The 14,218-nt window shown below is 42.1% G+C and overlaps 1 protein-coding gene across 1 annotated transcript in view; it reads left to right on the forward strand.

The window, feature by feature from the left end:
* The first annotated feature begins 897 nt into the window (after positions 1–897).
* Positions 898–14,218, forward strand: part of CALR3 (calreticulin 3) — a 274,016-nt gene continuing 260,695 nt past the window's right edge. Inside the window, exon 1 of the mRNA XM_044090732.1 lies at positions 898–1,047. Coding sequence (XP_043946667.1) covers positions 954–1,047 — 94 coding nt within the window. The 5' untranslated portion in view covers positions 898–953. The remainder of the gene's footprint in view (positions 1,048–14,218) is intronic.

Genomic DNA, 14,218 nt, shown 5'->3' on the forward strand with positions numbered 1-14,218 from the left:
TACTCAGTGGCATACCGCCTGTTCAGAGGCGATCTGTGCCTGACATATAAAGCCATGTCCAACCCGGAATTAATAGACATGCTGCACCTCAGATAATCCAAATCCCATCGGAGAGACTTGAACCTCAGCACTGAAATAAATAGGACATGCTGGAGGGACAGATTCATAACCCAGAGGCTCCCTTCACTCTGGAATAAAATCCCAGTCCAGGTTAGGCAGAGTCCCTCATTGACTCACTTCAAGAGGAATCTTGATGAGTGGATGGGAGATCGTAGGTTTACCCCTGGTATCACTTCTGTGTCACTGTTAGACAGAGGCACAATATACTAACCTCGAAAAAGGGCATAGCAAAATAAATGTAAAATGGGTGGCGAAAGCCAAACACATTCTGGCTAGGCTTATAAATGCCCTAGGGCAGATAGCCTAGTATGAACCTATAAAAGTAAAGAGTGTATATATATATATATATATATATATATATATATATATATATATGTGTGTGTGTGTGTGTGTGTATGTATGTATGTGTGTCTCACCAGTCCGGAAATATTAAACAACGAGCATGGTGGTAATCCTTACTAAGACGTATGTTTGTTTGTACTACTGGATCGACAGCGAAGAAACAATTTACATGTTAAGCTTAATTAAACGTGTATGCCAACACTGGCGCTCTAAAACGATTGTAAACTGACTTCAACTTCCTTCCCTGCACAATTATACACTTACTCTTTCATGATAATCACATGCCTTAGGCAAATACACCTTAGAGATGCCCAGAACAAAGCATTATTTTTTTCTAATATACAACTTCCTGGGAATAGTTCGTGGGCTTGATTGATTGGTCGGAGGCTGCAACCAATCAGCTACAGACATCTGTTCAGGAGTCTAGCTTGAGAAAATCCCTGAAATTCGGTTTGACAACGCCACTTTACTGCTGTGGAGGACGAAGCAAGATGAGGGAGTTACTGTACACTGTGGTGTGCATATTGGGTCTTGCATTTTACGTACAGGCCTCAGTGTATTTCAAGGAACAGTTTCTAGATGGGGGTAAGTTCAGTTTATTATAGGGTGCTGATAATCTCAGTGTGTCTAAAGAAATCGGATGTGATTATTATAATTATTTCTCTTATTTTTTTCCTTGGGGTTACTTGGTTCTTGTGATTGGTAACGTTGGATATAAGTCGGGGTGAGTAATTTCTAAGCCACTTCGTTAAATGGAATATATTAGTATGGTTCCCAGTGGGTAGCCCTGTCTTGACAACCGAGCTGTCAGTTTGAGCTTATGTGTTGGCTTTGATAGGAAGGCCTTTTACTCTAGTTTTGGGTGTGGTGTGTGTTTTCACCTTATTATATTCGAGTAGAATAGAGACAACACACACAAAGATGTAAGTGGGGCAGTTTGATAGGTACGCTCCATCATTGATACCAGTCTATTATGGTAAGAGCTAGAGGCAGGGGAGTATGATTACGGGCAGATGACTAAATCGGGAAAGCTGACACCATACGACGATTGTGTATTTTAATTAACATTTTATGAGGGAACTTTTAAGTGTTGTGCTGTCTGACTGGGTTATTTTTGAAGTATGACCCGGAATGGCTTCATGTGTAAATAAGAAATTTTTAATTAGAATTTGTTAAACTCTATATATTCAATAATGTATCCTCAAATATGTAGACGTGCGTATTATGCACGTGGGTGATGTGTGTACTAATGTTTGTGAAGTCCGAAATCAAAATACGCTGAACAAAGTCGATGGGAATATAGATTCGAAGGCAGATGACGTTAGATAGCCTTGATTTCTGTTTCGGTTCCTTACTAAATTTTGTATTTCTTTTTTATTATACATGTTGGTGAATCGAACCCGTAACCTATATCTCAACTATCCTTACTTTTATGTGGAGTTCCTCGTTCTGGCTCCTTAGCTCTGTTCTAACTAAAACTGGTAATTTGGGGAAAAATGTGATGGATTACAACAGTAAATAATTATTAGAGTTATAGACTTAATTTACTTCAGAAACTGCATATTAAAACGGCATTCTCGTATTTGTCACTGGCTCACGTTATGAGTACTAATTTTGAAGTGCCCCTGATTATTTATGGATTTGTCCCCTATTTTGGAAGAAAGTGAACTAGAGCTATGAACTTAGATGCTTTTTCCCTCCCGTGTGTAGTAATGGGCATAAACGTATGTATAAAATAGCAGTAAAAAAATCATATTTTTAAAAGGAAGAACTGGAGGTACAGAGTGGAGGGAGAGAGTAAAATGACGTACAAAAATATACACTGGGGGGTTGCTTTTTGGGTTGAAAATTGGTGGTGGATGTCGTGGGTTAGCCCATTGTTTGAACAGAGAGTGCAGTTTGGTAAAGTTTGAATAAACTTTTTTCATAATGTTTGCATCTTTTGGCAAATTTAAGATCTGCCATCTTTATTTTGCTGTCATGTGTTGATATGTCAAACTTCTGATGTGTTCACTTCATTGCTGATACCTCACTTGCTTTGTTTTGCTCATTAATTTCTTTTTGTTAGATGAGACTGTACAGTTGGTAAGACTCTCACTCTTTCATTGGGATTTTAAGAAGAAAAATCTTTAGTGTAGAAATTATTAAATCCTAATAGTTTATTGCATAGCTTGTAAATAGAGGAATTGTATATGTATCTAGGGATGTCATTACCCCTCTTTACTCAGACCTCATTAGGCTAGTCATTGAATGTAAAGCCCCCTTTGGCATGCATCTCTGCTGACACGTGCAACAGCTAGAACGTCCGTAGAGATACCTTGCTGAAAGGATACATCACCTAAACAATATGTCATACAAAGACTGACTCCAAGCCCTGTCACTATACTCTGTATCTTACATACTGCTTAGGAAGTGACACACTTGTATGGCTTACAAGGCATCCTCTGACCCATGGATTTATTTCACATTAACAAGTCAGATGGTATCAAAACTTTTCTGTCTGGGGATCTAAACCTCTTTTTTTCAGCGTAACAGTTTGGAGGGACAAGTATATCTCGCAGAACATACTGCTGCTCTGTAACAGACTCCCTATCCACATAAAGCAAGGTTCATCCCTTTCCATTTTCAGGAGCAACTTGGATATATGGATGGAAACAGAAAATTTACCCCAGGACTGCCCCTGTACTACTGATGGATAGCGGCAGAGGCAGCTCCTAAATGCTTTATCCAATGAATGGATCCCCAAAAGTTATCTATGGTATGACCCCAGTTATTTTCATTATGGGTAATATATAATTATCAACCATGGTATGAGTAAGCCCAGTCTCTAACCAAACAGGTTAGGTTAATTTGAGCACAAAGAGGAAATTGGCTATGCTTAAAATGGCCCTCAGTGGCACGTAGTCTAGTACTTGGCTATGTACCTATAATACTAAATATTGCCAAGAAAAGTGAAACGAAATCAGTACAGTACAGCATAAACGTTTGTAGGAAGAATTCAGGCAGATAATGGAATATCAAAGTTAGTGAGATGTGACAGAACTTTACACATTTTATATCATTTTTATTAAATCTGAGATTAGAATAGTTGTGAATTTTAACTACAGCAATGTTACAAGCAAACATTTCCTAATGCTGGAAGTTTCACAGTGCAGTGGTATTACAAGCAAACATTTGTGACATTGGAGATTTCATAAAGTACAAAATAATGAGAACTGTGATATTTCTAAAATATAGTGAAATGTTTGACATCCAGAGTGTAATGAAGGATTAAATGGGATGTAAGCCATAGTTGCAAAGGCATACATCTTGCATGCCTCTTAAAGGTGACCTTTGCCTGGTATTTGTCAAACTCAGAGTAGACTGCTCCTACCAACTCACCTATAGAACATTAAAAAAACGACAAAAATTTTATTCTCACCAAGTTTCAAAATGAACTTAAGGCATGCAACTGGTCGGTACTAAAAAGTCTACCCCTAGATGAAGCAGTAGCATAATTTAACACCAAATTCCTTGCTTTTCTTAATTCCCATGCTCCCAGCCACTCTATTAAAACCAAAGTTTAATATTGCACCACGGCTTTCTAAAGATACCAAACCAAAATTTCACTCAAACAAAGCATGGCCCACCTACCGAAAAACAAAAGCCCCACTTGATCAACTAAGATTCAGACAGCTAAGGAATGACACCAAAAAAATCCATAACTTTAGACAAAAAGAACCACTACTACCATCTGCTGCAAAAACGCCAAAACAAACCTCAAAAGTTCTGGGCAGGAATAAACAAACTACTCCACCCAGGCCAAACCGCCACTCCACCCCCCCTCAGCTTCCCAATAAGAATCCCCAGTAGACATTGCTAATAATTTCCAACAGCTTATTCACAGAGACTATCCAGTCTCTAGCCAGCCAACTCTCTCCCAATGGCTCTAATTCTAATGCAGCCACACCCAGTACTCAAAACATACTTTACCTTCCAACCTGTTCCTACTCAACTTATTCATGCCCTACTTAAGAAACTAAGACCCACCACCCTGGCTGCTGACCTCCTCCCAGCAGACTATTTGCAAAAGGCTGCTGACACCATAGCATACCCCATCTCAATCTTTATCAACAGAGCTGTATCTGAAGTCACTGTACCCACTGCATGGAACATTTCCCATGTCATACCTCTCCATAAAGGAGGCAGTTCCACTGAACTGTCAAACTTTAGACCCGTAGCTAGTCTGTCACCTCTAGCTAAACTTATGGAGAAGTGTGTACACATATAGCTCAAGCATTATCTCACACAGAACAAGCTGTTGTCCAACTTTCAGCATGGCTTTAAGCTACACCACAGTACTACCTCTCCCCTCCTCTCTTTCTCTGTCATTAACCACAATAATTATAAACTGTCCTCAGCACTCTTTCTAGATCTATCCAAGGCTTTTGACCTGGTTGACCACAAAATGCTTATAAATACCTTGAAGGCCTTCTCCTTAAACAACCATGCACTCCAGTGGTTTCAGTCCTGTGGCAGGACAAGCTATCATCTTGCCTACCCATCACATTAGGAGTCCCCCAGGGCTCGATACTAGGACCCCTTCTTTTCTCCATCTTTATCAGTGACCTTCATTCAGTCATCCCAGATGCTACCTGCATTCAATATGCGGATGACTCCACCTTGATTTGTTCTGACACCTCACCAGCTACTTTATTCACATTAACCCAAAATACCTGCAATACAGTGGAAAAATGGCTCTCCAGTCAACATCTAATTCTAAACCCCAACACAACTAAGCTGCTTCTCTTCTCCCCAACACACTGGACCCCCCCCCCTGCCATCCTTCAACATAACCGCTAACAATGGTGCTGTCATCTCCCCAGAAGCCTAAACTAAACTACTGGTTGTCATAGTTGATAACCTGAAGTTTGATGTGCATATCAATCAAACTATCAAAACCATTAATAAAAAGCTTGGCGCTGTCTTTACAGAATCGAACCTTTCCTTACCCCACTTGCTAGAACTGCATTTCCCTGTTCCCATCTACTATCAGTTCTTCTCTATGCCTCACCTCTATTCTCCAACTTAAACAAAACAGATCTTAATAAACTGTCATCCTGCTACTGGCACAGCCTACCAGATATACCGCTGTCACAACCTAAATCGCCTAGGATGGCTTGAACTGCCTAGCCTACTGCAGTTCAACCAGCTAATAGTAGCACATAAAGTCCTTTACCAACCAGAAAGTACACCTGCACTAAAAATTATTATCAGCCCCTACATCAGCACCCGGCCACTGCGATCATCCACTAGACTCCTAGTTCAAACGTACAAATCCAATTACTCAGCTGAGGACTCTTGTTTGCCAACACTGTTGGAAAAATGTGGAACAATACTCCCAGCTGACTTGACCTTAGAACCCTTACTAACTCAATTCAAAAACAAACTCAAGAAATACTTCAAAACTCATTGGTTATGTCCTTGCAGTAACCCCGACTAGTGACCTCTCTATCACTTAGATGCCTTACCTTCAACTTTTTTTATACCGCACCATTTCAGGAAGGGTCAGTTGTATAACTGCTGCTCATGTGTCTTAAACCTGAATGTAATGTTATGTATATTTAACTTTGAAATTAATGTTTTGTAAAGTTTTATAATAAGTTAGTACTATGTGTTAAATGCTTGTATTGCTTATGACTGTAATCTGCTTGAAATTTACTAAATGTTCAATGTGTATTTTCTTGGAGCTTTTCTCCCCTGGCCTCCGCTGAAAATGGACATGTATCCAGTCGGACTATCCTGGTCAACAAATGTAAAATAAATAAATTTACGGTAGTATTTTACCCAATTCTCTTCGAAAATCTGTTTGGCATGTCTTGCTGGGAAGTTGATACTGAATTCCGTAACTTGGAAAGCATTAATAGGGAGCAGTTAAAGGTTGCTCTATAACAGTGTACTTTTTCCCCTCTCTCCTCAACAGTATGTTTTCCAGGCTGATATTGGCTTCCCCGGTTCTGCATTAGGCACAGGGATTCAAACAGAACTAAGTCAGGCATTAATTTTAAAAGGTAGAGAGAAGTCGCCTCTGAGATGTTAGTACAATACTTAATTACCGTGAGTATGTTTTGTTTCTGATATTTATTTTTGGGGACTTTTTTTTTTTTTTCTAGTTGTATTAGGTGGCTTTTGTGTGGCTGCTGTGTATTCACTGGCTGGGTCAATTGATGGATGCCTTCAAGGGAACAATTTCAGTAGAGTGACTGTACCTTGTTAGTACCAAATCTGAGTGAAAAATTGATTACGTCTTTCTGAGAGTGATAGTGCTACATTTGTGGAAAATGTTTTTGTCTAACATGGTTACTTGTATATATTTAGCCTATAACGGTTCTCCAATTTTCCAGGGAGACTTCAACTTCTTATACATAGATTGGTGAATGTGAATCAGCAGTCAATTTTATAGTATTTCATTAACTTTAAAATGCCAATTTCTTGGACCAGTAAGTACACTGTCTTATTTGGCACTTTTCAGTTAAGCTGCCATGCTCCTGTGAAATGGTTATTTTTTTTAATAATTATCTTTAGGTCCTGCTAATGAAGTTGCATCTTCATGCAAGGCATTCTGGTATACTACTACAGAAATATTTTCCCTTCTAGGTCCGTCCTGATACATACTCCCTATTTCAAGTTTGGTTCTAATACTCACCCTTGGGTAGTATTCTCTATATGCTTCTAATTCTCTTAGGCACCATAGTAGTTTAAATGAGATATAAATACATTTATGTGTAGTCTTCCTACCTTGTCAGTAATTCCTTACAGCCACAAATCTACCCATTACTACCCTCTGTCTTCTGCCCTTGTTTGAGCTCCTCTTGCAGTCATTGTTTGTTTAAATCCTTAGTTGACTGGGTTAGTCCACACTGTTAGAGACGTTTGGCCAGGGCATCGGAGATCTTCCCCAACCCTTTTCGATAGGTGCCGTGGGACCTTTTGCATCCACCTGAACTACCATCAACCGAAATAGATGTGACCTTGGTTTAATTTCTGATCCATATGACGATACATTCAGGAGTGCAATACCACCTAATGCTACATTGCAATATTGGCAATCTAGTCCCCTGTAGTAGGAATAGAATCCATGGAATTCTTGTCTTCCAGGTCCAAAGTTGTGTGCTACATTACTTTCTCTGATACTGTGCAGAATGTTTATCTTGAAATCCATTCTTTTTCAAATGTACATGCTGTTTTCTACCTAAAAGCTTTTCCTGTAACGATGTTTGTACCTAACACTTCATAATATATTTCAGTATTTTTTTTTTTCACTTTACATTCCATGTTAATATTGACAAAGCAGCCATTCGGACAAAAGCTGTTACTTCCACATGTGCATGTTTTTTTAATATATGCTTCCACATGTGCATGGTTTTTTTAATATATGCTTCCAACATGCAACCTATGTGCACGCACAGGCTAATGTAGTATGTAGTTGTTGCTTCTCATCTTTAGTTTTTTCAGACTTTTCACTTGAAACAAGAAGCAAAAAACTTAATATGTTTTCAACCCCTTCTAAATTGCAGTAAACACATCAAACTATATACATCTTCTATAAAAGGAAACTTGCTTCTAAATGGCAGTTGCCCCCAATTGATGTCTGTACGCACTAGCACTACCGATTTCTGCAGCTATGGTTAACAATTATAAAGTGTTTGCTGCTGCCTGTGTTCCTACTTGCACAGATTGCCATCTTTTATCTTAACTTCTATTCCTTTGTAGATTTTAACATCTTCCCTGCTTTCAGTAAACTTGTAACTTTCAGCCTTGAGAAAAAATGTCCACTGTACTAAGGATGCTAGGAAAGCAGCTACTTGTAACCCTTCACTTTCCAGCTTCATTTATTTTTGCTGAATTTCTCCTTTAAATGTTAATTGTATTTTACTTTGTAAACTTTGCTTGGGACACAATTTTGCTTAAAAAGAAATTTCTGTAGAAGATTAAGCTAAGGACATTAGACCAGACAGCCATCTCTGTAACAACAAATATGACCGAAACTGATTGGGAACCTGTGATGAAGTTTTTTCCGAAGACTCAAATGGAACTGAGCATCGTCCCACTGGCTCCAGGGCATATTCACTTGCCCCCCCCGTACAACCTCTTCGCTCATTCCCAAGTGCCGGTTTCCACATCAGTGACCTCAGAGCTGGAGTTCCATATGGGTCCTCTATCTTCATCATTGTCAACCATCTTGGCTCTGGTGCTAATGGTTGTGCATCAAATTTTCTGTGCTGAAGGGCCTGGCGTCAGTGTCAGAAATGATTGTTCAACATTGAATTTTCAGGTCTATATTATATAAGCAAATACGCTATATAATCGACCCACAATCCCAAAATGTCAAACATGTGGATCAGTGATTTTTTTTTTCCCCCCTAGGAGAGGAAAGTTGCTGATCCGTGTTAATCAAAACACAAAATAAAGTGTGGGGGGGCTTCATCCCCCTACTTAAATATACCAACTTAGAGATCGCACCACAGTGGAGGAGACTGCAAAGTCCTGAAATTGGCTCAGTGATCCCCCCACCCCTAGGGAAAAAATCGCTGTTCTGTGCTTTTGGGTATTTGCCATTTCGCATAATGACGTTCGACTAAACAGCATTTGCTAAAATAGGCACCCGAATTTCTGGCTTAGTCTGCAGATGCAGCTCTCATGGGATTGTGTTTTAGTATCCACTGTATTCAAGCCATCAATGCTAGTCTCCACCCCAAGGTCATCTGGTTCTTTAGTATCAGGGCTGCACTCTGTGGTTACACCCTCCTGTTCCTCAGCTGGGGAGAAGTTCAAGGATTGGGCTATTAATCCAGATATTCTGGATCCACCTTTGAGGCTATGGAGAGGATAGCCACTTCACTTCCTAGGCTGTTAGAGAACTTTCCTAGGTACCCATCCATCACCAATTTCACCCATTCTTAAAGGTTCCTAGACAGCGCAGAACCATATTCTTCAGTGATGTGCAGGCAGTGCATTCGGCCTCTTCCTTGGACTGATCAGTCAAAGGTGAGGGTCCCAAGAAAGAGCATGGGTTTAAGGATATGTGTAGACTTCCCTTTTGAGTTAGTAATGTGAGGCCCTCTGTCGGTTGAAACGGAGGGTCCCCCTATCGCATCCAGAAGATGTCACACTTGACAAGTCTTGGTTATGAAAAGTAGGGGATCCTGACCGACTGACCCAACCTCTCAAGATAAAGTGCTCCTTGAAGCGTATTGTTCTGCCTCTTGGGTAGTCCATCCTTCACACTGCCTCTGACTTGGTCTCCATGTGGGTATGTTGGGAACCAGATGCTACTGAAGCTGTTCCAAGGAAACCAGACAAGGTGTTATGTCTAACTAAAATGGGCAGTACCAGTCTAATATCTTCTGGTGGATTTGATAATTACAACACTGCTCACAGATGAGTACTTAAATATCCATCCCCCAATAGGGAATCTAGGGAGATAGGATGGGAGACCATACCTACTTCTCTGCCACCTTTGCCCCGAGGGTATTAAACTTTCTAACCCATATGAACAGCTTCCAAAGGGACCTAGCCATATAAGCTACGGATACTTGGGGAAAGCCCATGACTCTGGAGTCTACCAAACACCTGCAGAACACAGTAAGTACCGTATTCAACATCACAAATCTTTCCGTGCATCTGTACTGTAATACAGCCAATGGAGCATGCACTGGTTTTGTCATGTGATACCATGTTTGGCTCCACCGGTGTGATTTTTGTAGACAACAGCTCGGTGTCCTCTGCCCATTTCACCATTGATGGGTTCTCCCTAATCAGATTAGTGGAAAAAGAGAATCCTGTGAGGTGCAAGCAGGATGGGAAAATGCTGTCTGCCATGGCAGTTTGGCTAGAGGACCCTGAAAGACCCTTTAATAGGTTTTGTAAGGGTTCAGGATCACTGGTGTTCAAAAGATCCCTGCGTCAAGGCGGGGTGATTATTGGGGAATTTTTGCCCAGCTTTCAAGGCAAACAATCGCATATATAAAACAAACTAACCTTAAATGGGCTATCTTCTGTGAGCTACTATACAGAGGCACAGTCAACTAATCTAAGAAGGGTGGCGAAAGCCAAACACACTCTGGCTAGGCTTATAAATGCCCTAGGGCAGATAGCCTTGTATCAACCTATGAACCTATATGCTCCATTGACCTCCAGGACACCTACCTCCACACAAAATTGCAAGAAAGTCCAGGAGGTTCAAATAGAAGCTAATGGCTTCCAATTTGGAGCCCCCTGATTGTTCATTATGTGCATAGCAGTGGTCGCAGGCTTGCGGCTCATTTGCACCAAAAGGGATCAGTGTTTTCCTTTACCTGGACAGTTGGCTCCTTGCTGTGACAGAGGATTTTTCCAGGAAGCAAGAGACTACTTTTACAACTGTGCCTGTCATTTAGACTTATCCGTAAACTATCAGAAATCACAACTTTAACATTCTTCCTTTGCTGGAATCCACCTAGTCAAAACAGGAAATAATGGATATCATCAAACCAGTAACTCCACAAACAAATGTAAGATATAGGCACACCGAGGATGATTAATAATTTAAAATTTTAAAGTTCAAACTGCAAGGCTTTTTATTTAATAAATTTGCGGTAGCGTTGTCACCTCAGTTAGACGTTGCACATTCGATTCTCAGAGCGTCTTCTGTGTCAACATGCGTGTATGGGCGTTCCTTCATTGAAGGTTGTGCGTTAGGCCCGGCAAGCCAGCACATAAAAATCTACTGCCAATCATTAGCGGACCGGAGTTCCGCTGTGGCGACCCCTAACCGGGAAAAGCTGAAAGACAGTTTGTTAATCCTCAGTGTACCTATATCGTACATTTTTACCATAGTCACAACTCTTTTATGCCCGGTATTTCTCATCCAGGGAAAATCTGTCTCACCACATGTATTGTGTCGCTGGCAAAATCCAGATGCACTACTGATAGTTCTAGGTCTCATGAAAGCAGTAGTCCACTGTGCTGGGTATCCCATGAGAATTTTCCACTGGATGCTTTCCACATAACTGTCGCAAGTGATGTATTGCATCAGTAACTATTACTCATTTGAATTGGTGTCTGTCTTTGGCTTCCTTTCCTAGCAACAGCAGTCATAACCACAGACCTCTCCCTACACTAGAGGGTAAGTCATCTAGATGGGAGGATGATTAAGGTTCTTGAATTGGTTAGAGGCCAATATGCACATCAACATCCTGTAGGTCTGTATAGGGCTTCCAGTTGTTTGCCTTAAACAGTGCAAAAATTGCTGATGCTGTGACCATTCAAATCAGGGTCTTTACAAAATGTTTTAGACTAAGATCTAGAATTGTCCTGAGGTCCTTGTTCTTCTAGTGTTGCAGGAGTTTCAGGACCTCTTGCATTCATGAGTAATGGCTATTCAGTCAGGCAGTGTCAGTGGTATGGTACGTCAGCAATTGTGGGGGGAGGACAATCAAGTCTTGCTTACTTTGCCTAGAAGCCATGAGTGTGTGGCAGTGGGCTTTAGATTCGTGTTGCCTTCTACCAGTGATGCACATTCTGGGAAATCCAAGTGGCTAGCAGGCAAGTTCATCCTGATAAGTCTTTGGTTAATGGGGTCTACCTTGCTGGTTCTTCACCTCTCCCTCCAAACACCAAGTGGAGAAGCTACTATGCCCTAGTTCCTCCATTGAAACAGTCGCCAAGGAATGCTGTAGTCTGCCAATACCTTCTTGCCTCCTCTACCATTCATAACAAAGTTCCTTCAAAAGGCATCAAATCGCAGGTTATCATTGCTCTGTTATACTTAAGACTTATATGGTTTCCTCTGACGCCAAACAGGAAGCCTTCCTAGATTTTGGATCTATCGGTCTACTTTTGCCCTCCTCTAGTCTGCCTCATTTGTTAACCTGATTTTTCCAGTTCTGTTAATGGCCACCCATGTTATCTGTGTGTCTGTGTGAAAGCTCTCTCTGGAGAGAGTGCTCTTTTCGTAATTTCCACTGGAGCAATATTTTGCTTATCATATTCTACTGATGGGGAAAATATTTCACAACTTTTTTTTCCCAGTGGGCATGTACTGAATTTCTGAGAAACTACAGAATGTTATGTTGTCCATCTTGCTGTCCTCCTTTCTGGTTGGGTTCGGAGCCAATCTTTGCTCCGACTCTGTTAGACTTCTTTGGGCTTTAGAAATGGCAAAGTCAAAATCTTCTGATCTTTTGGAGTGGATTGTTGGCTCCGAAGATTTCTTTTCTCTTCTCTGGCGACTCCATCTGTGGCTTTTAAGCAGTCCCGGACGCAAATGAGATCGCGGTCTCCTCCTTTGGACCCAGTGAGATCTGTGCCTCGGTCTCCACTTTTGCAGTTAGTGGCAGGCCGTCACCGGTCCTCAGCCCACTCCTCTCGATCATCTGAGTTTATCGGATAATGATGTAGAGAGAGTGGTGAAGAGTCTGCTCGCAACACTGGTATTTGCTCTGTTGTTGTGCCCAGCCCAGAAGGAAGTGGCACCGTTGTCTGAACCAGTCCCTGTCTCTATTCCTCCTCCGACTGTCCAGTTTGGAGCCGGAGTGCACAGTAGTAGTAGTGGTGGTGGTGGTGGTGGTGGAACTGTCTGTTCTGACAATCCTTGCCTTGTCTGTTCCAACTTTCACTCCCACCTCCTCGACAGTCCACTACGAGGGGTCTGGCCGTCGAGACTTCCTCGTCGGCTCTGAGGGGGAAGTGGCATCAGACCCTTGTCCGACCCCGCTCTTCCCCTCGGAACCTTGGCACAGGTGAGTTCGGCTCCCACATCTGCCTTGGAGCCTTTGCCTTTGGTGGGGAGGAGGTCTCCAGGCCTCTCGGAGCCAGAGCCTCCATCCATTCTGGATCGCGGCACCTTTTGGGGTGATGTGTGCTGTCCACCGAGGCAGCCCCACCCTCTACTCCATTGGCTCCGTACCCATCGATACTGGTGTCTGCCTCGGATCCTTCTCTCCGTCCCATGTGTAGGGAACCGATGCCCCAGGACGCCCCACAGGGAGACCCCTCTTCTTCCAAGACCTCTCCTGAGCATGCCTCGGAAGAGGTTCCCAGGAAGAAAAATATTAAGAGGAAACATGGACTCCCCTGGGTCCGTTACCTCTGACATGGACTTGGATGACTCGGAAGGGTCCTCACAGTCCCCTTCTGAAGATGTCTCATTCTCAGACATCCTGGAGATCCTTAGGCAGAGGGGAAACTGGAAGTCCCTTGCTCCTTCTGAGGACCAGTCTGTGTACCTGGACACATTTGGTTCCTGACCTTCCTCCTCTTGGGTTGTCTCCGCCTTTCAACCCACTTTTGTCTGTAGTGAGTTGAAAGGCATAGAGTGCTCCAGAGACCATGGATCCCATTACGAGAAGGCCTAACAAATTCTTGACCGCACCAGAGGACAATACCTTTCTCTCTAAAGGCGTGCCAGTTGATGCTATGGTGGTGGTAGCAGCCACCAAGAAGGAACTCTCGGATACTTCCTCTTCTATCCATCCGCCAAACAAGGGGTCTAGAGCCATGGATAGATATGGGAAGTGTGTTTTCTCCTCAGCGGCCTTTACTCTTCAGTCGCTGAACTATTTGACACACTTCACAAACGTTGTGGTGGATATGATCTTCCGCAGATGGGGCCAGCCATGTTGCATTCTTTTTGCCTCTCACCTAAACAACAAATGCAGCAGCTACTTTGCCCTAGCTCCCCCCACTGGGACAGTCACCCAGAGATGCACTGGTCCACGATTGCCCCCCCCCTTCC

Source organism: Protopterus annectens, chromosome 13.part0 (assembly GCF_019279795.1).
Source record: "Protopterus annectens isolate FY-2018-M chromosome 13.part0, PAN1.0, whole genome shotgun sequence".
NCBI lineage: Eukaryota > Metazoa > Chordata > Ceratodontiformes > Protopteridae > Protopterus > Protopterus annectens.